At 37.8% G+C, this 27,018-nt stretch overlaps 2 protein-coding genes across 2 annotated transcripts in view; both read right to left on the bottom strand.

Moving 5' to 3' along the window:
• LOC118553132 (uncharacterized) overlaps nucleotides 1-27,018 on the bottom strand; it is a 62,150-nt gene that overhangs the window by 22,839 nt on the left and 12,293 nt on the right. The gene's annotated exons all lie outside the window — the stretch shown is intronic.
• Nucleotides 9,363-27,018, bottom strand: part of ZNF345 (zinc finger protein 345) — a 29,945-nt gene continuing 12,289 nt past the window's right edge. Inside the window, exon 3 of the mRNA XM_036114376.2 lies at nucleotides 9,363-15,312. Coding sequence (XP_035970269.1) covers nucleotides 13,794-15,233 — 1,440 coding nt within the window. The 5' untranslated portion in view covers nucleotides 15,234-15,312 and the 3' untranslated portion in view covers nucleotides 9,363-13,793. The remainder of the gene's footprint in view (nucleotides 15,313-27,018) is intronic.

Here is a 27,018-nt window from a genome sequence, read left to right as displayed (position 1 = left end):
TGGACTTTTTTTTTTTTTTTAAGATTTTATTTATTTATTTGACAGGGAGAGACATAGCGAGAGACAGAACACAAGCAGGGGGAGTAGGAGAGGGAGAAGCAGGTTTCTTGCAGAGCAGGGAACCCAATGTGGGGCTCGATCCCAGGACCCCGGGATCATGACCTGAGCCGAAGGCAGACGCTTAACGACTGAACCACCCAGGCGCCCCTAACTCTGGACTTCTTGATAATAGCCATTCTAACAGGTGTGAGGGAATATCTCATTGTGGTTTTGATTTGCATTTCCCTGATGATTAGTAGCGTTGAGCATCTTTTCATGTACCTGTTATCTATTTTATGTATTCCTTGGGAAAGTGTCTCCTCGATTCTGCCCATTTTTTAGTTAGATTTATTGGGTTTTTTTAACTACTGAGCTGTACGAGTTTATATATTTTGAATATTAACTTATTTTGAAATATGATTTGCAAAAATTTTTTTTCCATTCCATGGGTTGCTTTTTCATTTTGTTGACTGTTTCTTTTGCTGTGCAGGAAACTTTCACTTATTTAGTACCATATATTTATTTTTGCTTTTGTTTGTGCTTTTGGTGCTATACCCAAATAATCATTGCCAAGACCAATGTCAAAGAGGCTTTTCCTGTTTTATTCTAGGAGGTTTAGGATTTTAGTTCTTATGTTTAAGTCTTTAATCCATTTTGAGTTAATTTTTGTGGGTGGTACAGATATGGGTCCAATTTCATTTTTTTCCCATGTGAATATCCAGTTTTCCCAACACTATTTATTTATTTATTCATTTAAAGATTTTATTTATTTTTTTGACAGAGAGAGACATAGCGAGAGTAGGAACACAAGCAGGGGGAGTGGGAGAGGGAGAAGTAGGCTTCCCGCAGAGCAGGAAGCCCGATGTGGGACTTGATCCCAGGACCCTGGGATCATGACCTGAGCCGAAGGCAGACGCTTAATGCCTGAGCCACCCAGGCGCCCCCAACACTATTTAATGAGGAAACTATCTTTTCCCCCAATGAATATTCTAGGCTCCCTTGTCAAATATTAGCTGACTATATGCAAGGGCTTATTTCTGGGTTCTCAATTTTGTTCCATTGGAATATATGTCCATTTTTATGCCAGTACCAACCAGTCTTAGTTACTATAGCTTTATAGTATAGTTTGAAATTAGGCAGTATGATGCCTTCCCCATTGTTCTGCTTACTCAGGATTACCTGGGCTATTCATGGTCTTTTGTGGCTCTATACAAATTTTAGGATTGTTTTTCTATTTCTGTGAAAAATGCCAGTTGAATTTCGATAGAGATGGCATTGAATCCATACATGGCTTTGGGTGGAATGGACATTTTATTTTATTTTTATTTATTTATTTTTGAGAGAGAGAGACAAAGCGAGAGAAGGAACACAAGCAGGGGGAGTGGGAGAGGGAAAAGCAGGCTTCCCGCCGAGCAGGGAGCCTGATGTGGGGCTCAATCCCAGGACCCTGGGATCATGACCTGAGCCGAAGGCAGACGCTTAATGACTGAGCCACCCAGGCGCCCCATGGAATGGACATTTTAACAATAATATTTCTTCTGATCCATGAACATGGGATATCTCTTATTTGTGTCTTCTTTTTTTTTTTTAATTTTATTGTTATGTTAGTCACCATACAATACATCATTGGTTTTTAATGTGGTGATCCACGATCCATTGTTTTCGTATAACACCCAGTGCTCCATGCAGTACGTGCCCTCCTTAATACCCATCACCGGCCTAACCAATCCCCCCTCCCCCCTCCCCTCTAAAACCCTGTTTGTTTCTCAGAGTCCATAGTCTCTCATGGTTCATCTCTCCCTCCAATTCCTCCCCCCCATTTTTCCCTTCCTTCTCCGAATGTCCTCCATGCTATTCCTTATGTTCCACAAATAAGTGCAGTCAAATGCTCTACCACTGAGCTATACCCCCATTCCACAAATAAGTGAAACCATATGATAATTGACTTTCTCTGCTTGACTTATTTCACTTAGCATAATCTCCTCCAGTCCCATCCATGTTGATGTAAAAGTTGGGTATTCATCCTTTCTGATGGCTGAGTAATATTCCATTGTATATATGGACCACATCTTCTTTATCCATTCATCTGTTGAAGGGCATCTTGGCTCTTTCCACAGTTTGGCTATTGCAGACATTGCTGCTATGAACATTGGGGTGCATATGGCCCTTCTTTTCACTACATCTGTGTCTTTGGGGTAAATACCCAGGAGTGCAATTGCTGGGTCATAGGGAGCTCTATTTTTAACTTTTTGAGGAACCTCCACACTGTTTTCCAAAGTGGCTGTACCAATTTGCATTCCTACCAACAGTGTAAGAGAGTTCCCCTTTCTCCACAACCTCTCCAACATTTGTTGTTTCTTTCCCTGTCCATTTTGCCATTCTAACTGGTGTAAGGTGGTATCTCAATGTGGTTTTGATTTGGATTTCCCTGATGGCTAATGATAATGAACATTTTTTCATATGTCTGTTAGCCATTTGTATGTCTTCTTCAGAGAAGTGTCTTCATATCTTCTGCCCACTTTTTGACTTGATTATTTGTTTTTTGGGTGTTGAGTTTGAGAAGTTCTTTATATAGATCTTGGATACCAGCCCTTTATCTGTAGTGTCATTTGCAAATATCTTCTCCCATTCTGTGGGTTGCCTCTTTGTTTTGTTGACGGTTTCCTTTGCTGTGCAGAAGCTTTTTATCTTGATGAAGTCCCAAAAGTTCATCTTTGCTTTTGTTTCACTAGCTTTTGGAGATGTATCTTGAAAGAAGTTGCTGTGGGCGATGTCAAAGAGGTTACTGCCTATGTTCTCCTCTAGTATTTTGATGGATTCCTGTTTCACATTGAGGTCTTTCATCCACTTTGAGTTTATCTTTGTGAATGGTGTTAGAGAATGGTCGAGTTTCATTCTTCTGCATGTGGCTGTCCAATTTTCCCAGCACCATTTATTGAAGAGACTGTCTTTTTTCCATTGTTTTTTCTTGCTTTGTCAAAGATTATTTGACCATAGAGTTGAGGGTCCATATCTGGGCTCTCTGTTCTGTTCCATTGGTCTATATGTCTGTTTTTGTGCCAGCACCATGCTGTCTTGGTGATCACAGCTTTGTAATATAGCTTGAAATTGGGCAACGTGATGCCCCCAGCTTTGTTTTTGTTTTTCAACATTTCCTTGGTGATTCGGGGTCTTTTCTGATTCCATACAAATTTTAGGATTGTTTGTTCCAGCACTTTGAAAAATGTCATTGGCATTTTGATCGGGATGGCATTGAAGGTATAGATTGCTCTGGGTAGCATAGACATTTTAACAATGTTTATTATTCCGATCCATGAGCATGGAATCTTTTTCCATCTTTTTGTGTCTTCTTCAATTTCTTTAGAGTGTTTTGTAGTTCCTAGAGTATAGATCCTTTACCTCTTTGGTTAGGTTTATTCCGAGGTATCTTATGGTTTTTTGGTGCTATTGTAAATGGAATCGTTTCTCTAATTTCTCTTTCTACAGTTGCGTTGTTAGTGTATAAGAAAGCAAATGATTTCTGTGCATTGATTTTGTATCCTGCCACATTACTGAATTGCTGGATGAGTTCTAGTAATTTGGGGGGGGGGAGTCTTTTGGGTTTTCCACATAAAGTACCATGTCATCTGCGAAAAGAAAGAGTTTGACTTCTTCTTTGCCAATTTGAATACCTTTTATTTCTTTTTGTTGTCTGATTGCTGTTGCTAGGACTTCTAGTACTATGTTGAACAATAGTGGCGAGAGTGGGCATCCTTGACATGTTCCTGATCTTAAGGGAAAGGCTCTCAGCTTTTCCCGATTGAGGATGATATTCGCTATGGGTTTTTCATAGATGGATTTTATGAACTTGAGAAATGTTCCCTCTATCCCTATACTCTGAAGAGTTTTAATCAGGAAAGGATGTTGTATTTTGTCAAATGCTTTTTCTGCATCAATTGAGAGGACCATATGGTTCTTCTCCCTCCTCTTATTAATGTGTTCTAGCACATTGATTGATTTGCGAATGTTGAACCACCCTTGCATCCCGGGGATAAATCCCACTTGGTCGTGGTGGATGATCCTTTTAATGTATTGTTGGATCCTATTAGCTAGCATTTTGTTGAGGATTTTGGAATCCATATTCATCAGGGATATCGGTCTGAAATTCTCCTTTTTGATGGGGTCTTTGCCCGGTTTGGGGATTAAGGTAATGCTGGCCTCATAGAATGAGTTTGGAAGTTTTCCTTCTGTTTCTATTTTTTGAAATAGCTTCAGTAGAATAAGTATTATTTCTTCTTTGAATGTTTGGTAGAATTCCCCAGGGAATCCATCAGGCCCTGGACTCTTGTTTTTTGGGAGGTTTTTGATCACTGCTTCAATCTCGTTACTGGTTATTGGCCTGTTCAGGTTGTCAATTTCTTCCTGTTTCAGTCTTGGCAGCTTATAGGTTTCCAAGAAGGCCTCCATTTCATCCAGATTGCTCAGTTTATTGGCATATAGTTGTTGATAATAATTTCTAGTAATTGTTTCTATTTCCTTGGTGTTAGTCGTGATCTCTCCCCTTTCATTCATAATTTTATTAATTTGGGTCCTTTCTCTTTTCTTTTGGATAAGTCTGGCCAGTGGTTTATCGATCTTATTAATTGTTTCAAAGAACCAACTTCTAGTTTCGTTGATCTGATCTACTGTGTTTCTGGTTTCTAATTCATTGATTTCTGCTCTAATTTTAATTATTTCTCTTCTAATGCGTGGCTTAGGCATCGTTTGTTGCTTTTTCTCTAGTTCTTTAAGGTGTAGAGTTAGTTGGTGAATTTGGGATTTTTCTATTTTTTTGAGTGAGGCTTGGATGGCTATGTATTTCCCCCTTAGGACCGCCTTTGCAGTATCCCATAGGTTTTGGACCGATGTGTTTTCATTTTCATTGATTTCCATGAATTGTTTAAGTTCTTCTTTGATTTCCTGGTTGACCCAAACATTCTTGAGCAGAGTGGTCTTTAGCTTCCAAGTGTCTGAATTTCTGCCAAATTTTTTCTTGTGATTGAGTTCCAATTTTAGAGCATTGTGGTCTGAGAATATGCAGGGAATAATCTCAATCTTTTGGTATCGGTTGAGACCTGATTTGTGACCCAGTATGTGGTCTATTCTGGAGAAAGTTCCATGTGCGCTCGAGAAGAGTGAGTATTCTGTTGTTTTAGGGTGGAATGTTCTGTAAATATCTATGAGGTCCATCTGGTCCAATGTATCATTCAAAGCTCTTGTTTCCTTGTTGATTTTCTGCTTAGATGATCTGTCCATTGCTGAGAGTGGAGTATTGAGGTCTCCTACAATTAACGTATTGTTATCAATATGACTCTTTATTTTGGTTAACAGTTGGCTTATGTAGATGGCTGCTCCCATGTTGGGGGCATACATATTTACAATTGTTAGATCTTCTTGTTGGATAGACCCTTTAAGAATGATATAGTGTCCTTCTGTGTCTCTAATTACAGACTTTAGTTTAGAATCTAATTTGTCTGATATAAGAATTGCTACCCCAGCTTTCTTTTGAGGTCCTCTGGCATGGAAGATGGATCTCCATCCCTTCACTTTCAGTCTGGATGTATCTTTAGGTTCAAAATGAGTCTCTTGTAGGCAGCATATGGATGGGTCCTATCTTTTCATCCAATCTGCAACCCTGTGCCGTTTTATGGGAGCATTTAGGTCATTCACCTTGAGAGTGATTATTGAAAGATGAATTAATTGTCATCATGTTGCCTGTGAAGACATTGTTTTTATAGATCGTCCCTGTAAATTTCTGTTGTAGATCACTCTTGGGGTCTTTCTCCTTTTATAGAACCCCCCTTAATATTTCTTGCAGGGCCGGCTTAGTGGTCACATATTCTTTCAAATTCTGCCGGTCATGGAAGCTCTGCATCTCTCCATCCATTCTAAATGAAAGCCTTGCCGGATAAAGTATTCTTGGCTGCATGTTCTTCTCATTTAGTACCCTGAGTATGTCTTGCCAGGCCTTTCTGGCTTGCCAGGTCTCTGTGGATAGGTCTGACGTTATTCTGATGTTCCTCCCTCTGTACATAAGGAATCTCTTCCCCCTAACTGCCCTTAAGATGGTTTCCTTGGTTCTAAGATTTGCAAGTTTTACTATTACATGCCGGGGTGTTGGCCTGTTTTCCTTGATCTTGGGAGGGGTCCTCTCTGCCTCTAGGACGCGAATGTTTGTTTCATTCCCCAGATTAGGGAAGTTCTCAGCTACGATTTGCTCAAATACATCTTCTAGTCCTCTCTCTCTCTGCACTCCCTCCGGGATTCCAATTATTCTGACATTGGAACGCTTCATGGTGTCACTTATTTCTCTGATTCTATTTTCATGGATTCTGAGTTGTTTTTCCCTGGCCTCCTCTTTTCCCTTTTTATCTATTATATTGTCTTCCAGGTCGCTTATTCATTCTGCTGCCTCAGTTACCCTAGCTGTTAGATTATCTAGATTGGATTGGATCTCATTGATAGCATTTTTAAGTTCTGCCAATTCACCTTTTATTTCTGCCCTTAGAGACTCCATGTTGCCATTAATTGATTTCTCCATTCTAGCCATTGTCTTCACAATTGCTAGCCTGAATTCCATCTCCGACATCTTGGTTATGTCTGCATCCATTTGTAAATCTGCAGCATAAGTCATAATCTCTGAGTCTTTTCTGTTTTGGGGGCTCCTCCTCCTAGTCATTCTGTTGATGGGTGTTTGAGGGAATGTATAGAGTCCAAATTATTGACCAGAACCCAAGCAAGATGCACCTGTTTTCTTGGGACCTTAGGGTTGCTGGCCTCTTGTTTTCCCAGCCTGTCTTCTGCAGGAGGGGCCTGCGGCACTGTTACTCAGGCAACCCTGTTTGGGCAGAGTTGCCCTGCCCCCCTGTGGCGGGGGATGGGCTCAGTGGGAATCAGTCTTCGGGGCTTTTGTTCTCTGGCGGCTTTCCCTGGCGGCTTTCCGCGTCTCTTCCGTGAGTCAGAGCAGAAGAGACTGTTTCCAACCCTCTGCCTCAGAGCAGAGAGATCGCAGTCTGTTCTTCAGTGAGCTCTCCAGGTCACACCGTCTCTGTTTCTGTCCATGCTGCTATAAACTGCAGCGTCCTGGGTTGTGCACCCCTCCGCAGCACTGCCAGTCCTGCCTCCAGGTCAGGGCATGTCTCTGCCCTTTGTGCTTCTAAAACCGCCAGCCGCAGGCGCCTGGGTGGCTCAGTCGTTAAGCGTCTCCCTTCGGCTCAGGTCATGATCCCAGGGTCCTGGGATCGAGTCCCACATCGGGCTCCCTGCTCAGCGGGAAGCCTGCTTCTCCCTCTCCCACTCCCCTGCTTGTGCTCCTGCTCTCGCTATCTCTCTCTCTGTCAAATAAATAAAATCTTTAAAAAAAAAAGAAAAAAAAAAAAAGAAAACCGCCAGCCGCTCCCAGTTTGCGCTCGCCCGCGACCCCGCCTCTCCGGCTTTCTGTCCCGGGGGCTGCCCAAAAGTCCTTTCCCTGCCGCTACCAGTCTGCGAGTCTGTGCCCCGTCCCCAGCGCACGAGGCTGTTGCTCACCGGCTGTGTAGGATCCCCACGGCCACGCACCCTCCCGCTGCCATTTATCCTCTGATATCTGCCCGCGGAATCACGGCTCCCCGCTTCATACCTCAAAACCAACCGCCTGTGATATTCTGTTTTTAGAGATCCAGATCTTCTTACATCTCAGGCTGGTTTCGTGGGTGCTCACAGTGGTCTGGTAGATATCCAGCTCAATTCTGGGGACCAGTTGAAATAGGGTCCCCTACTCCTCCGCCATCTTTCCCCCCCACCCTTGTGTCTTCTTCAATTACTTTAATCAGTCTTGTAGTTTTCACCACACAGATTGTTCACCTCATTGGTTATATTTATTTCTACATATTTTATTATTTCTGATGCTATTGTGAATAAGATTTCTTAAAATTTCTTTTTCAGGTATTTTGTTGCTAGTGTATAGAAACACAACTCATTTCTGTATGTTGATTTTATATCCTGCAACTTTAGTATTTTCTTAGCTCTTAACAGTTTTAAGGTGGAGTCCTTAGGATTTTCTCTATATAAGATCATATCATCTAAACAGAGACAATTCTACTTCTTCCCTTCCGATTTGGATGCCTTATACTAATTTTCGCATATGATTGCCCTGGCTAGAAATTCCAGTACTATGTTGAATCGGAGTGGTGAGAGTAGACATCCTGGTGTTATTCCTGAACTGGAAGGAAAACTTTCCACCTTTCACTGTCAAGTATGATGTTAGCTATGGGTTTGTCATATTTGGCTTTTATTGTTTGAGGAATGTTCCCTCTATACTCAAATTTGTTGAGTGTTTTTACCATTAAGGGATGTTTCATTTTGTCAAATGCTTTTCTGCGCCTGTTGAGATGATCATATGATTTTTATTCTTCATTCTATTAATGTGGTATATCACATTTATTGATGTGAATATGTTGAGCTATCCTTGTATCTCAGGGATAAATCCCACTTGATCATGGTGTATGATTCTTTTAATGTCCTGTTGAATTCAGTAAGCTAATATTTTTCTTGAGAATTTTTGCATTTATATTCATCAGGATTATTGGCCTGTAATTTTTTTCTTGTGGTGTCCTTGTATGGTTTTGGCATCAGGGTAAGGCTAACCTTTTGAAATGAGCTTGGGAGTGTTCCCTCCTCTTCAATTTTTTGTAAGAGTTTGAGAATTGGCATTCTTCAAATGTTTGATAAAATTCAACAGCAAAGCCATCTGGTGCTGGGCTTTTCTTCATTGGAAATTGGTCTCTCCAGATTTTTTACTTCTCCGTAATTCAGTCTTGATAGGTCATATGTTTCTAGGAATTTATCCACTTCTAGATTATCCAATTTGTTAGCATACAAGTGTTCATAGTAGTCTCTTATGATCTTTTGTATTGCTGTGATATCAGTTGGAATGTTTTCTCTTTCATTTCTGATTTTATTTCGGTCCTTTTGCTTTTCTTCTTTTTTTATATATAATGTGTTGTTAGAATAATTTTATTTATTTTTTAAGATTTTATTTATTCATTTGAGAGAGAGTACAAGTGGGGGTGGGGGAGAGGCAGAGGGAGAGAGAGAAGCAGACTCCCCACTGAGCAGGGAGCCCGATGTCAATCCCAGGACCTGGAGATCATGACCTGAGCCAAAGGCAGACACTTAACCATCTGAGCCCCCCAGGTGCCCCTTTTTGCTTTTTTCTTAGTCTAGCTAAAGTTTTGTCAATTTTGTCTTTTCAAAAACAGATTTTAGCTTTGCTAATCTTTTCTATTGGTTTACTAGTCTCTGTCTCATTTATTTCAGCTCTGATCTTTATTTCCTTCTGCTAACTTTGGCCTTAGTTTGTTTTTCTTTTTCTAGTTCCTTGACATTTAAAGTTGTTTATTTAAAATCTCATTTTCCCTTACACATGCATTTATTGCTATAAACTTCCCTCTAAGAAATGCTTTTATAGCATCACTTATGTATTTGTCTGTTGAGTTTCCATTTTCATTTGTTTGGGGATTTTTTTTTTTCCTCTTGATTTCTTCCTTGGCCCATTGGTTATTCAGGAGTGTGTTGCCTAGTTTCCACATATTTGTAAAATTTCCAGCTTTCTCTTGTTTTTTGATTTTTAGTTTCATACCATTGTGGTTGGAAAAGATACTTGGTATGATGTCAGTCTAAATTTCCTAAGAATTGTTTTGTGACCTATCATATGATCCATCTTGGATAGATGTGTATTTGAGATGTGTATTCTGCTGCTGCTGTTGAGTGGAATGTTCTGTTAGGTCCAGTTGGTCTAACGTATGATTCAAGTCAAATGTTTCTACATTGATTTTCTGTTTGAATGATCCATCTGTTACTTAAAGTGAAGTATTGAAATCCCCTTCTGTTCTTGTATTGCCTATTTCTCCCTTCAGATCTGTAAGTATTTGCTTAACATATTTAGGTGTTCCAATATTGGGTGCATAAACATTTATGATTGTTATATCTTCTTGATGAATTGACCTCCTTATCATTCTATAATGACATTCTTTGTCTCATAATAATTTTTGGCTTAAAGTCTATTTTGTCTTATATAAGTATGGGCCAACCCTGTAAGGCCAATCCCACTTTCTGCTTCCACAGAATATCTTTTTCCATCTCTTCACTTTGAGCCTATGTATGACCTTAAAGCTGAAGTGCCTTTTGGTAGGTAGCATATAGTTGAATCTTATGCATCTGGCCATTCTATGCCTTTTGATTGGTAAATTCAATTCATTTACATTTAGAGAAATTATTAATATGTAGACTTACTAATGCCATCTTATTAATAACTCTCTGGCTATTTTGTAGTTCCATTGTTCTTTTTTCCCTCTCTTTTCCCTGGTGGTATGCTCTGACTCCCCTCACTTATCTTTTGTGAATCGAATAGATTTTTGCTTTGTGGTTATCATGAGACTTACATAAAACATCTTATAGGGGCACCTGGGTGGCTCAGTCAGTTAGGTGGCTGGCTCTTGATTTTGGCTCAGGTCAGGATCTTGGGGTCCTGGGATCGAGCCCTGTTTCAGGCTCTGGACTTAGTGAGGAGACTGCTTGAGAATTCTTTCTCTCCCTCTCCCTTTGCCCCTTTCCCTGCCCTCTCTCTAAAATAAATAAATCTTTAAAAAAATCTTTTAAAACAGTCCATTTTAAGCTGATGGATAGCAACTTTAATCACACACAAAAGCTCTACTCTTTTACTGCCCCTTTTATGTTTTTGATTTTACCATTTTTTTACTTTTTATATTCTGAACAGTAGTTATTTTTTATATTCTTGTTTGTTTTATGGTGTCCCACACATCTTGTAGGCTTTCTTCACTCTCTTTGATTCCTTTTTTCTTTGTTCTCCTCTGACTGGGGTATTTCAAAGCCCCCATCCTCTATCTCTCTGATTTTATATTTGCTTGGTCTATTCTCCTGTTGATGTTCTCTATTGCATTTTTCATTTCATTCATTCTTCAGCTCCAGATTTGTTGGTTTGTTTTTATGATTTCTCCTTGTTGAATTTCTCATTTTACTCATGTATTGCTTTCCTGCTTGTTGAGTTTTATGTTTTATTGTAGCTCATTGAGTTTCTTTAAAACAGCTAATTTGAATTATCAGGTAAATCACAGAATTCTGTCTTTGAGTTCAGTTACTAGAGGATTATTGAGATCTTTTTGTAATGTCATGTTTCATTGATTCCTCATGTTTCTTAGAGTTTTGCATTGCCGTTTTCTCATTTGAAGTAGTCACCTCCTCCAAATATTACTAGATGCCTTCAGGTCAGAGATACTTTTTATTGGTCCTGCTTATAACTGAGGCTTTCTCTGTCCTTGTAGGAATACATGTGCTCCCTGCTTCTTGCCCCCTTGTGGCAGAAATCTTAAGCTTCTTTGTCTTCTCTCAACCTTACAACTCACCAGGTTGGCGGCTGGAAACCTCTTTTGTTTTTCCTAAAATAATACTATAGCTCGTTTGTGATTTCTCCCTCACCACAGACTCTGGCCTGTTTTCTCCATGCTCTCTGTCTACCAAAACTGGCCCTTACTGCCATACTTGGGAGCGTACACAAAGAGCTAGTTGAAGAATTGAGGGAGCTGTGGGTTTAACGTTTGGGGCACTGGGGGTGCCTGCAAGCCAAGTGGGGGATCCTTGTGCAAGGTTTTCCCAGCAGCTTGTGGTGGGCTTCCTGCTGGCATCCTGGATGCAGCTGGTAGGAATTGTATTTCTTTAATACATTCTGATATTCTTATATCCTCATCTCCTCTACCTGCAGTCATGCAGGTACTGTCTCAATATTGTGGGTGCTGCAGGAGAGAAACAGCATCCTATACAGGTAGGGAAGCTGGGCAATCACCCACTGTTTTCTCCTGCAGAAGAAGTCATTGCTGGCTAGTTCAGCTCCATGGTATGCCACCTTGGGGAAGGGGTGGCACTGGTAAAGTTCATCTTACCCCCTCCTTTTTTTTTTTTTTTTTTTTCTTTTTCTCCAACACAGTGCTAGACTCTCTCCTCAGGAAATCTGGAGTTCTACAAAGGCTCTCTCATTTGTGAGTGGCTGCTCAAATCAGCATTCTCCAGATTTGCCCTTAATGCAGCCAAAAGGGGCTGGGGCTGGTTCTGACTCCTGCTGGTTTCACAGCCTGTTTCAAGGACTGTCAGCTTATTACTTGATGTGGGTGAGACTCCTCTCAGGGCTTATGGTGTTGGATCCCACAACAACCACAGAGGGGCCAAATGAGGGTAGGTATCTTATGCTGTCATGATGCTGATGTTTCTCCTCAAAATTCAAATTTCTATGAAGAATTTTTATTTTCACCTTGGTATGAATTTTTCCTTCTTACACTTTACCATCACATATTTTTCTTTAAGATGAATTATCTCTTGTCATAAGAAATACATGTTGGTCAAACTTTTCTTATATTCATTTACATGAATGTCTTTTTTCCATTATAATGTCTTTGATGTTCAGTAAAATATGGATACTAGTTAAAAGTTTTTCCATAACAAAATTGAAAAGATAATAATAATGACAAAGGCTAATACTAAGCAAGTTTTATTATGTGATAGGCACAATTGTAGAATCCACATAACAAGCCTCTGAAATGAGCTAATTATGCCCACATTACCATAAGCACATTATATATGCATATAAAAGGATCTGGAAGAATAAGTAAGTTGGTTAACATTGGGGAAATAACTAGGGTCATGAATGTTGGTCAAGGGAAACAGAGCTTATACATTATGGTATAAATCTTTAAAAGCAGAAAAGACCCCATACATTTTCTCTGAAATGAACAATAAAAAATAAAGACACATTTAAAAGGAGTCATCAAGGTAACTCTTTATAATGGCAAAATTTTCCATATTTGACAAAATAGGGGCTTGAAAAAGACAGGTGAATACCTTCAAGCCAATAGAAGAGTAACAATATATTTACAAAGAATATTAAAGGCTGATTATAGTATAGCATAATCACACTTTCTTTCAAAAACCATGACATAGTCTTAAAGGGTTTGCTACAAAAGTTCGACAGTGATTGTCTATGGTTGGTATGATTACAGATAACTATTTTTGTTCATATCTACATTAATATAGAGAAGAACTGTTTTGCAAAAAGAGTATAGACTTTATAAAAGTAAAGTAAAACAGTATTCCAAAACAAAAGATACAGATCCACAAGATATTAAAGGATACTTAAAAGTAACAGTAACAACACAAACAAAATGGAACACAGATACACAGATATGCAAATTTAGAAAACGAAGACTGACCTGATATCCATGCTTCATATGTATAAAAATATAACTCACCATCAAACAGGCAATAAAAAATACAAAAATAGATATGGTTATTAAATAAATGGTATTCAAATGAGAAACAGGGAGGGACAAATTTAGACCCTCAATAAATAATTTAAAATAATTTTGAGATGGATCAGTAAACAAAAGTAGCAGGGTGAGCCCCCAAATGAATTTTTTGATGTTTAAAATAAAGGCAAAATACAATAAGCAGTTTTTTAATTTTTAATATTCACAAGTATGAATTTTCTAAAAATAATGAAAGAATGAATATAGATAGAGTTCTTCAGAATGGTTTTTCTTTTCCTGTATAAATTCTCTCAGATGAAGTGGTAAAGCACAAGTAAGGCATTTGTACCTTAGTTACATTTGTAGTGACACTCCCTAATAAGAGTTTTCTTATGTGTCCTTCCTTAACCACATAATTCTAACATAAATTTCCAATTCACAGAGCTACTCACCACTATGATTTTTTTTATGTTGCTGAATCTCTGAACCCCTCCCAAAAGCCTTTCCACATTCCTTACATTCATAAAGTTTCTCACCACTATGAATTTTCTGATGTTGAGTAAGGCTTGAGCCAGTACCAAAATTCTTCCCACATTCCTTACATTCATAGGGTTTTTCACCAGTGTGTATTCTCTGGTGCCGGTTAAGAGCTGAACCACTACTGAAGGACTTTCCACATTCTTTACATTCATACGGTTTTTCACCAGTGTGAATTAGCTGGTGTTGGATAAGTTTTGAGCCACTACCAAAGGCCTTGCCACATTCTTTACATTCGTAAGGTTTCTCACCAGTATGAATTCTCTGATGTTGAGTAAGGTCTGAACAACTACTAAAGGCCTTCCCACATTCCTTACACTCATAGGGTTTCTCACCAGTGTGCATTCTTTGATGCTGAATAAGTTTTGAACCACTTCTAAAGGCCTTCTCACAATCCTTACACTCATAGGGTTTCTCACCAGTGTGAATTCTCTGATGTTGAGTGAGATCTGAGCCACTATTAAAAGCCTTCCCACATTCCTTACATACATAAGGTTTCTCACCAGTGTGAATTCTTTGATGTCGAGTAAGGGCTGATCCAAAACTAAAAGCCTTCCCACATTCATTACATATATATGGTTTTTCACCAGTATGAATTCTCTGATGCCGAGTAAGGGCCGAACCACTACTAAAAGCCATTCCACATGCTTTACATTCATAAGGTTTCTCACCAGTATGAATCCTTCGATGTTGAGTAAGGTTTGAACCACTGCCAAAGGCCTTCCCACAATCCTTACATTCATAAGGTTTCTCACCTGTATGAATTCTGTGATGCCGAGTAAGGGCTGATTCAAAACTAAAGGACTTCCCACATTCCTTACACTCATAAGGCTTTTCACCACTGTGAATTATCTGATGTCGAATAAGGCCTGATCCAAAACTAAAGGCTTTCCCGCATTCTTTACATTCATATGGTTTCTCACCAGTATGAATTCTCTGATGATGAGTAAGGTTTGAGCCACTACCAAAGGCCTTTCCACATTCACTACATTCATAAGGCTTCTCACCAGTATGAATTCTTTGATGGTAAGCAAGGTTTGCACCACTACCAAAGGCCTTGCCACATTCTTTACATTCATAAGGTTTCTCACCAGTATGAATTCGCTGATGTCGAATAAGGACCGATACAAAACTAAAATCCTTCCCACATTCCTTACATTCAAGGAGTTTCTCATCAGTATGTATTCTCTGATGCTGGGTATTGAAAGTGGGCATGTCTTCAGAAGTAAATATCATTTGACTGAAATGTCCTTCCTGAGATTCCTGTTTTCTCCCAAACTGGCTTTTACATTCCCAATCACCTCTGAAACTTGAACACTCAATGCTGTTTTTTATAAGTCTTTCCATTATCTCTCATCAGGATGATTCTATTCCATAAATATCCTTTTTCAGAAATAATTTCTTGGTCTCAACCTTGATTCACAGTCTGAAAGAAAATATAAAAGCAAACATTCACTTTTTTTGTGTTCTGGGAGAAAAAAAACTTTAATAGAAATGAAAAGACTTAACTGAAACTAATTTTCATAAAAAGTGAGTAGCTTATACCGTTCTCAAATATGATTGGGCAATTTGATCAATTGAAAAGCAAAGTAAAAAGAAGTCACACTGGAAGGTGAAGGAGATATTTAGGAAAACAGATTAGTCAGTTGTTCCTAAATAGTGATTTAAATAAAAATCCCCTTCAAACACAGGGAGCTTGATAAATATAAAGACATCTAGGCTCTACCCCAATTTTGTTATAGAATAAATCTAGTGTCATATACATTTTAAAATGAGGGTAATTACCATTTAACCCATTTCTTAGGGTTGTTTGGAGCATTAAGAAACTACAACTAGAAGGAAAAATCTAGGATAAATAATCAAGTAACAAACATAAATTGCATATAATCTGAAGGAAATAGAAGAGACTGTTACTCCAGATATAGCAGTATCCTGATGAAAGATTAATGTGATGAATGAGCACTGCAGAAGGAAGAATCTATGGTGGTTAGAATGTGGCTTATTTATGCCATTTCATAAAATCCACGTTTGCCTAGGAAGTCTATGAGGCTAAGCTTGGGAGAACAAAAAAGGGGACTCAGCAAAAGCTACTGTAATTGAGAATCTAGTTTTAAAGTCTGAGAGAAGGAAAGAGCAGATAGAGGTAATGTGATACTATTGGCAGACTGCAAGGATGCAAACAGATAAGTATTCTGAACCCCAGCTCCAATGATTATTGAATGATTCTGAAATCACACAAAATATATTTATGTAGTTGTATAAAGTAACTGCCACAGTGTTTAGTAGCTATTATTTTGGAAGACCTTTGGAAGATCAGAAAAAAGACTAGGAAAAAGAATGGATTTAAAAATATCAATTAAGTCCTTGAGCAAATACATCAAACCCCAAAGGTGAAAACATCTGAGCTCCATTCTCCTCTTATAACACTTACACAGCAAGATTGTTTGGGGTAGGCCTAAATATGTCCTGAAATTGTTCTTTCCATCTCCACTGTCAACAGATGATCCAGGCCAAGATTGTCTTTTATTTGGGCACAAAAGCAGCATTTTATTTAGCTGACTGCCCTTCCAGTTTTACACCCTTAGCAGCCAGAGTGATATTCAGCCTGGCACTGTTCTGTTAAAAATGCTTCAGTGATTCCCCATTGTCCTTAGGATAAGATCTGTATTCCTTAACTTGGTCTTAACAATTCCTCAGTAATCTGCCTCCTGCCTGCCTCTTCAACCTGATACCTCTCTCCCCTCAACAATAAGTTATAGCTACACTGGTCTTCTCAGTTTTTTAAATGCACTAAACTGTAATACTTCCCCCCCACACACATACACAAAATGATTTCATCTACCCTACATATTAGTCCATACTCTTGGCCTTACCAGTTCCTAGACATTGTTCAGGTCTCTGCTACGTGGCATATCCTAATAAAGATCTTTTCTGAATACTCAATCTTAATTATGCACATCCCACCATTACCTCTCAAAGCACTTTCCCCCGTTTTTTTCCTTCCATTCTTTGTATTTTGTTCTGGTAAGGGTTGATTACACATTTGTCTCCTACAATTGCAAACTTCATATTTGAATGTTTGCTTAATGTCTGTCTGCTACAGTAGAGCCAGCCTTCAGGAAGGAAGGATAACCAAGGTCTGTTACTTTAATCGACTTGAATTCTGGCACATGCAAAAAGATCAAGATACATTTAATGAATGCCTAATATAATAAATTAGTTTCAAAAATCATTATCCTTAAAAATAAACATGTAAAAACAAGATTTCTCTAGAAAGAGAATACTTTCTCTCAAAGAGGACAAGTGGATCACATGCAGTTTTTCCTGTCCTTTTAAAAGCTTCACTAAAACCAATGAAATGGATTTTTAAAAAAGGACCAAATGCTCAGGCAAAGAGAATTAAGGAGGAGATAGAAGCAACAAAACTTCTGAAGTTCGAAAAATAAATGATGACTAACTTAACAAACCAAAGAATGATGAAACCTAACTCAAAAAGTAAAGAAAACCCAGAGGAGGAGGATTTATGCTGCAGAACCCCCAGAAAGGCTTAAAAAATGGGGGCACTATGTACTTACAGAAATTTACCAGTTGGCATACAAAAAGTTAAGTCAGGTTCATAATGTCTGCTCTAAACTACAGAGAGGCAAATACCATCACATATTTAAGGAAAACCTATATGTAAAAAAAGATTAAATAAACAAACCCCAAAGAACGTAGAAGAGAAACTACATAAGAAAACAAGAAAAATTTCAGAAACCACTATTAATATCCTAAGAGGGACGTGAGAAGTTATTTTACATGGTAGAAAAATAGGATGACATAAAAGGAATGAGATAAAGAAAGAATCTTAGGAAATGAAAATATAAAGTGGGAATAAAAACAAATAATTACAAAGATTAAAAGATAAATGAAAAATCTCTTTAGAAAGTACAAGAAGATATGGAAATGGAAAATGAATGAAAATTGGAAGGTCATGCAAGGCAGCTCAATATCTAATGGAAAGAGAACATTTTTAAAAGTGTGCTAAGCATCTGCCAAGTGTCAGGCAGGGTGCTAGAAGGAATCAAGAAATCTGAAAATTATCATTTTGAAAACACCAATCTAATCTAATCTAAACACTAATTCAGGCAAGGATTCTCAGTAAATCCTAAAACCAGAAAGTGAATGGTTGTTGAGAAAACGGATACTCACTGGTCTCATAGTATCACTCCACAGGCTATTTACTAATTGTAAAGGGAAAAATATACCTTTATACTGGGAAGATTTAGTATTCACCACCTTTAACCTTAAGTTAAAAAAATTGGGCATCACCAATAGTGCAACAACCTGTGTCTCCCAATGTAATGCAATAAAAGGTACACCATCCTACATCCTATGCTTGCCAAATACTTAAGCTGAATCTAAGCCTCCGATTTCCATGAGAAAGCCATCAGACAAATGGAGGTTGTTAAGACAATCTATAAGACAACTGTCCTGAATTGTCTAAAACATTCAGTGTCATATTAAACAAACAAACAAACAAAAAATGAAAGCCTGTTCTAGATTAAAAGAGACTAAAGAGACGCAACATCTAAAATAATACATGAATCTTGATTGGATCCTAGATCAAACAAACAAGTGACCAAGTAAATGAACAAAAAACATTACACCAGCTAAAGAAAACTTTTTTGGGAACCACTGGAAATACTTGAACATGAAATGTTTGAGGTGATATTAATGAGTTAATGTAAATTTTCAGATTTGCTATGTCATTGTTATTGTCTGGAAAAATGTCCTTATACCTAGGAAATGCATGCCAAAAGTATTAAGGGTAAAATGTCCACAGTCCCCAGCTTATTATACAAGATGTATAATACAACTTATTATACAAGATGATTCTGGGGGGTGGGGAATATGTGTGTGCGTGTGTGCGTGTGTGTTGAGAAAGAGCAAATGTGGCAAAATGTTAACAATTGGCAATTTTAGGTGATGACTAAATAGGGTATATAGGGTACACTGGAATATTCTTTCAATTTTGCTGTATATTAGATAATTTTCAAAGAAAACAGAAATTACAGATTGTTTTAGAAAGTAGTATTTAAGAAATTTTCCAGACTTGAAGGACATGAATCTCCACATTCAATGGACTCACTTGATACCTAGAATAAAGAATAAAAATGATTCACACCAACATAGATGTTACATTGGGTTCCAGGACACGAGGAACAAAGAAAAGACCATAAAAGGTTCCAAAGATTAAAAATAGGGCATAAATAAAAATGCAGGAATGAAAATGGCTTTGGAGTTCTCAATATTCTAAGCCAGAAGTCATAACTACAAAATTCTAAAGAAAAGTAATTTCACATAGAATTCCTATCCTGCAAAAGAACCAATGTACTGGGTGAAAAAGCCCTTTTCAGATATACTAGAACTCACAAGTTTAACACATTCATCCATTCTTATATGCCACCTATATCAAAAACCAATTTTTATAAAAGACTTTGAGAGAGAGAGAGTGTGTGTGTGCACTAGTGGAGGGGTAGTGGGAGGGACAGAGGGAGAGGGAGAAGCAGACTCCCCATTGAGCAAGGAGCTTAACACAGGGCTCAATCCTAGGACCCTGGAATCATGACCTGAGCTGAAGGTAGACGCTTAACCGAGTCACCCAGGCACCCCAAAACCGATTTTGACAATTGAAGTTTTCTTGGAGTCAGTCAAAAAACAAGAAGACATGAAATCCAAGAAATAAAAACTCAACACAGTAGATGAACACAGAATTCAAAAAGGCAAAATTTAAAATAATAGTTGGCAGAAAAGAACAAAGGATTGTAGGAGGGCTGTCTAAACTCAGGAACCTGACAGATTTACCAAAAATTTATTTTCTGAAAGACTTTGAGTATAAATTAGAGATAGTTATATGGACAACCAGGAATCACCCTCCCTTAAAAAACAGGCAATATTAATTACTTAGAAAATAAAGTTGTAGAACAAAGTACACATGACTCATACCTCAGTTATGAATAAATCCATGATAAAGAGTAAAGAAATAAGCCTTATAATGGGAGAAGATATTTATAAAATAGTTATCAAAAACCTAGTATCCAAAATATAAAGATCTTTTTCAAATCATTAATAAGAAGCTAAATGATCCAAGAGAAAAGGAACCACTAAATAAATAAGAAGATATCTGTTATATAATAAAGAATTTGTGTGGTCTTTGTCCCAGGTTTCTAGATCATAGTTTCTAAAACCCTTGGAATTTCCCAAGTGATAGAAGTGTCTTTGTTATTGGCTCACACCTGAGTTTGTGCTAATGATGTAACTCATGGTGTGCCTGTGTAGGGAGCTTGAGCACTGGAGGTGGTCAACCCAACCTCTGGAAGAGGGGAGTGAAACTGGAGATTGAGTTCAATCATGCAGCCAATGATTAATCATTCATGCCACATAATGGAACCCCAATAAAAAGTCTGGACACTGAAGCTCTGTAGAACTTTCTGGCTGATGAACACACTGATGAACCAGAAAGGTAATGTACTCTAATTCCACAAGGAAATTCTACAGAAACTGTATTTGGGTTCCTTCCCAACTTTGCTTATGTATCTCTTCATCTACTCCTGATTTATATCCTTATTATTTATAATAAAACTTTAATTTTGAGTATAGTGCTTTCCTGAATTCTAAGAGTTATTCTAGTAAACTTATTAAACTTGGTGGGAGGGGGAAGTCTTTCTTTTTCTTCCCAACCAGATTTGTAGCCAGCTGGTCTAAAGAAGGGAGAGTAAACAGTTAAAACCTGTGGAGTCTGACACTAACTCAGGGTGGTTAGTGACAGAATTCAACTGAAGTAACCACTTGGGGTTAAAACAGAATAATATCCTACATGCATGGACTGGAAAACTTAGTAGTGTTAAAAGATGGCAAAACTCAAAGCAATCTGCAGATTCACCGCAACCTCTATCAAAATTTCAATGGTGTTTTTGGAGAAATGAAAAGATGATCCTCAAATTCACATGGAATGGGCCCTGAATAGCCAAACAATATTGCAAAAGAAAAACAAAGTATGAAGATTACCTCCTGATTTCAAAACTTACTAACAAAAAGTTATAGTAATCAAAATATTGTGATACTGACACAACTAGCATAGATATATAAACCAATGGGATAGAACTGAGAACCTAGAAATAAACCTAAATGCCTATGACCAATTGATTTTCAACAGGATGACAAGTCCATTCAAGGGGGAAAGAAACATTTCTTTAACAAATGGTGCTAGGACAACTGGATAAACATATGCAAAAGAATGAAGTCAAACCCTCAATCTCACTTCATATAAAAAATTAACTCATGAAACTGGACGCACTTTCTTAACCTATACACAAAAATAAACTCAACATGGATTAAGGACCTAAATGTGAGACCAGAAACCATAAAAATCCTAGAAGAGAGAACAAGCATAATTTCTCCAACATCAGCCACAGCAACATTTTTCATGATGCTTATCTCCTGAGGCAAGGAAAATAAAAGCAAAAATAAACTACATCAAAATAACAGCAAAGTAAACAATCAAGAGAACTAAAAGACAACCTACTGAATGGAAGAAGATATTTTCAAATGACATAACCAATAAAGGGCTAGTATCCAAAATATATAAAGGACTTACACAACTCAACACCCCAAAACAAAATAATCCAATTAAAAATTGGGCAGAACCCATGAACAGACATTTCTCTAAAGAAGACTTATAGATGGCCAACAGACACATGAAAAGATGCTCAACATCACTCATCATCAGGGAAATGCAAGTGAAAACCACAATGAGATATCATCTCACACCTGTCAGAATAGCTAGAATCAGTAAAAAAGAAACAACAAGTGTTAGCGAGGATGTGGAGAAAAAGGAACCTTCGGGCACTGTTGGTGGGAATGCAAACTGTGCAGACACTGTGGGAAACAGTATGAAGATGCCTCAAAAAAATTAAAAGTAGAATGACCCTATGATTCAGTAATTTCGCTACTGGGTATTTAACCAAAGAATATGAAAACACTAATTCAAAAAGATCTATCACCTCACACTAGTCAGAATGTCTAAAATTAACAAGTCAGGAAAGGACAGATGTTGGCGAGGACGCAGAGAAAGGGGAACCCTCGTACACTGTTGGTGGGAATGCAAGCTGGTGCAGCCACTCCAGAAAACAGTATGGAGGTTCCTCAAGAAGTTGAAAATAGGGGTGCCTGGGTGGCTCAGTTGTTAAGCGTCTGCCTTCGGCTCAGGTCATGATCCCAGGGTCCTGGGATCAAGCCCCGCATCGGGCTCCCTGCTCCGCGGGAAGTCTGCTTCTCCCTCTCCCACTCCCCTGCTTGTGTTCCTGCTCTCACTATCTCTCTCTGTCAAATAAATAAAATCTTTAAAAAAAAAAAAAATGTTGAAAATAGAGCTACCCTATGACCCAGCAATTGCACTACTGGGTATTTACCCCAAAGATACAAATGTAATGATCCGGAGGGGCACCTGTACCCCAGTGTTTATAGCAGCAATGTCCACAATAGCCCAGATGTCCATCAACAAGATGAATGGATAAAGAAGATGTGATATACACACACTATGGAATACTACTCAGCCACGAAAAAAATTGAAATCTTGCCATTTGCAATGACGTGGATAGAACTTGAGGGTATTATGCTAAATGAAATAAGTCAATCAGAGAAAGACAATTATCATATGACCTCACTTGTATGTGGAATTTAAGAAACAAAACAGAGGATCATAGGGGAAGAGAGGAAAAAATAAAACAAGACAAAATCAGAGAGGGAGACAAACCAAAGAGACTCTTATTCATAGGAAACAAACAGGGGTGCTGGAGGGGACAGGGTGGGGGGTGAGGTAACTGGGTGATGGACATTAAGGAGGGCACATGATGTAATGAGCACTGGGTATTACATAAGACTGATACATAATCACTGACCTCTACCTCTGAAACCATATGTTAACTAATTGAATTTAAATTAAAAAAAATAAAAAAGAAAAGGAAAAATAAGATCTATGCACTCCTATGTTTACTGCAGCATTATTTACAATAGCCAAATTATAGAAGCAACCCAAATGTCCATCAATAGATGAATGGACAGGGGTGCCTGGGTGGCTCAGTCGTTAAGCGTCTGCCTTTGGCTCAGGTCATGATCCCAGGGTCCTGGGATCGAGTCCCGCATCAGGCTCCCTGCTCGGTGGGGAGTCTGCTTCTCCCTCTCCCTCTGCCTCTGCTTGTGTGCTCTCTCTCTCCTTCTCTGTCAAATAAATAAATAAAATCTTTAAAAAAAAATAGATGAATGGATAAAGATGTGATATATATATATATGGAATATTACTCAGCCATAAAAAAGAATAAAATCTTGCCATTTGCAACAACATGGATGGATCTAGAGAGTATAATGCTAGGTGAAATAAGTCAGTCAAAAACAAATACCATATGATTTCACTCATATGTGGAATTTAAGAAACAAAACAAAGAAAGAAAAAAAGACAAACAAAAAAAGACTCAAATATACAGAACAAACTGGTGATTATCGGGGGAGAGGTCAGTAGGGGGATGGATGAAATATCTGAAAGGGATTAACAGTATACTTATTGTGATGAGCACTGAGTAATGTATAGAATTGTTGAATCACTATATTGTACACCTGAAACTAATATAACACTGTATGTTAATTGTACTAGAATTTTAAAAAATGTAAAGCCCTCTTTCATAAAAATTGGCTTAACATTAAAAAAATTAAGCCAAAATGGATCAATAGCCTAAATATAAGAGCTAATCCATAAAACTTTTTTTTAAGATTTTATTTATTTATTTGAGAGAGAGAGACAGAGAGTGCGAGAGAAAGAGAGAGCACAAGCAGGGTGGAGGGGCAGAGGGAGAGGGAGAAGCAAGCTCCCCGATGAGCAGGAAGCCCAACACGGGGCTCGCTCCCAGGACCCCGGGATCATGACCTGAGCTGAAGGCAGACACTTAACCAACTGAGCCACCAAGGCGCCCCTATATCAAACTCTTTTAAGAAAACACAGGGATTTATAAATCTTTATGACCTTGGAATTGGCAATATATTCTTAGTAATTATACTATTACAAGTACTTGGTAAGTATTTCTTGTACTTTTCAAAGTACAAATAATAAAAAAATACATTTTAATTCATCAAAGTTAAAGGTTTTGTGCTTCAAACAGCTAAGGGTGTTTTATGGGGTGAAGAAAATTTTGAAACTAGAGAGATCTGATGTATGCACAACATTGTGAAGACAGGTTAAATACCATGGAATTTACACTAACTACAACTGAATTGTATACTTTAAAATGGTTAACTATTATGTGAATTCACCTAAACAAGAAAAACCTTTGAAAAAAAGAAGCCAAAAGAAAACTGGAATGAAAAGATGCTGTTTCATTACTAATTAAGATATTGTAAATTAAAACCATAATGACAGATCACTATAAATACATCGGATAAAAAGTGTAAGGATTCCAAATCTTGGCAAAGATGTGAAGCAGTAGGTAAACATACATTGTTAGAAACAGAATCTCAGAACCACTCTGAAACAGTTTGGTATTATTTAGGTTAATATACATATTCCTATGATTCAGCAATTACACTCCTAGGAAAAACATACACTAGAATGTTGATAGCAGCAACAGTTTCTATTAAGAGCAAATAGATGAAAACCCCAATATCCACAAAAAATATATATTGGATAAAGTAAAGTACGATATAGTCATACAGCTATTGAAATGAAATAGCATGCAGCAGTGAAAATAAACAAGATACATCTAAACTATTCCATATGAATTCATTTTAAAAATATTAAACAGGGGCGCCTGGGTGGCTCAGTCATTAAGCGTCTGCCTTCGGCTCAGGTCATGATACCAGGGTCTTGGGATCAAGCCCTGCATCGGGCTCCCTGCTCGGCGGGAGGCTTGCTTCTCCCTCTCCCACTCCCCCTGCTTGTGTTCCCTCTCTTGTTGTGTCTCTCTCTCTCTCAAATAAATAAATAAAATCTTTAAATAAATAAATAAATAAATAAAAATATTAAACACAAAATTAACAAAACACACAGTATGATTTAATTTATATAAAGTTTAAAAGCAGGCAAAATTATAAAACATTCCTTAGGTTGTCACAAAAAGTTGGTAAAATGGATGTCTATAATAGCAGAGGAATTATTTTTACAAAAGTCTTTTTGTAGGAAATAAAAAAAGATTAATTTTGTTTGGGCAGGCAGAGGGATTTGAGGTAACAGCAAAGTATTTTTTAAACTGTGTGATGGTTATATGGGTTATTATTTTAAAAATATATTTTTTGGTCAAATATTACTGTTTCTTTTTTTTAAGATTTTATTTATTTATTTGACAGAGACAGAGCGAGAGAGGGAACACAAGTAAAGGGAGAGAGGGAGAAGCAGGCTTCCTGCGGAGCAGGGAGCCTGATGTGGGGCTCGATCCCAGGACTCTGGGATCATGACCTGAGCCGAAGGCAGACGCACTACTGAGTGTCTCTGTGAGGGTGTTTTTGAATGAGTTCAACATTTAAATAAGTAAATTGACTTGTGAGTAAGTGACTGAGTAAAGCAGATTGCTCTTCCTAATGTGGGTGGGCCTCATATAATCAACTGAAGGCCTGAACAGAACAAAAGTCTGATCCCCCAGTGAATAAAGGGAATTTCTCCTGCATGACTGCTTTCTAGCTCGGCCATCGGTTTTCCTCCTGCATCTAGACTCAAACTGAAACAGTAACACTTCCCAGATCTCAAGCTTGCTGGCCTTTGGACTGGAACTCTACCATCAGCTCTTCAGTTCTCTAGCTTGCGGACTGTAGATCTTGGGGCTTGTCAGCCTCCATTATTGCATGACACAATTCCTTATTATATATTTATATATTTCCCATCGGTTCTGATTCCTTGGAGAATCCGACTAACCCCCCCCATCAAAGTATATATACACAAATTATATATCCACATATATATGTGTGTGTGTGTTGTTTAAGTAAGAATCATTGTACGTGTACAGCACTATTTAGCGAGACTAATCTCGCTTTTCTTAGTACAACTGAAAAGAAGAGTTTGAGACAATTCAAGAAAACTGCCTTTCCCTAAGTGAGAATAAACTTCCATTTTGTCCATGATATATATGTTAGCTAATTTTATTTTTTTATCTTTCCTGGAGATTTAGATCCAAACTATCTTGGTTAAGATCATTGGCTCTGAAGTCTGACAAACCCAGCTTTCAATCCAGGTCCTAAAATCTAGGTCCCAACACTTACATCCTTGGGTAAATTATTTGCCCCACTAAAACTCAGTTTCCTCCTCTATAGAATATTGGCAAAAAATTTATCAGTTTCTAAGGTGCTACATATAGTACCTTGCACATAATAAAGCTCAAGAAATGGCATTTTCATTTATCAATTATCCCTATCTTATTATGCTATACAGTTATTTTGTGTAAGTCCACAAAATCAAATAAAGTGTTATGTTGGACATTTCATCCAGTGAATTGTCAGATAACCTATTACTTTTTTGCTCCTGATTCTCTATTATAATTGTATCAGAATTTCATTTTAAATCTTATTGTTTTAAGATATCACAACTTTATAAAATGATTTAACATAAACATAAGTGGCAATATATGACAAGCATACCAATATTGGGGAAGGGAGTACGACATTCTTCTTTTATGTTCAAAATCTATATATGATTTGAGAAACAGAGACACAAATTCCTCCTGAGGTAAGTCATCTTTCTTGGATGTCTCTAAACTCCTCTTTCTGACTGCACCAATAAGAGCCAAAAGAGGTTATTCTCTATAAATGGTGCTGTATCTCTAGAGTTAAAAATACATTGCCTGAAGTTGTAATGGGTCATCACTGTTGGCTTCTGTCCCAGAGACCTAGATCTATGTAACTTTTTAAAAAACTTTATTTATTTAAGCAATCTCTACACTCAACAACTCAAACTCACAGCCCCAAGATCAAGAGTCTCATGCTCTTCTGACTGAGCAGCCAGGTGCTCCTAGATCTATAGAACTCAGAAAAATCAGTTGGTGTTCATTGGTTCAGCTAGTAAGGCTCTCAAATGTCTTATCCTTCCCAAAGGTCCCATCTGATTATACAATAATCA

The sequence above is a fragment of the Halichoerus grypus genome, chromosome 15, assembly GCF_964656455.1.
Source record: "Halichoerus grypus chromosome 15, mHalGry1.hap1.1, whole genome shotgun sequence".
Lineage (NCBI taxonomy): Eukaryota > Metazoa > Chordata > Mammalia > Carnivora > Phocidae > Halichoerus > Halichoerus grypus.
Note: the sequence above shows the minus strand (reverse complement) of the source record. Positions and strands in the feature narration are given on the sequence as shown.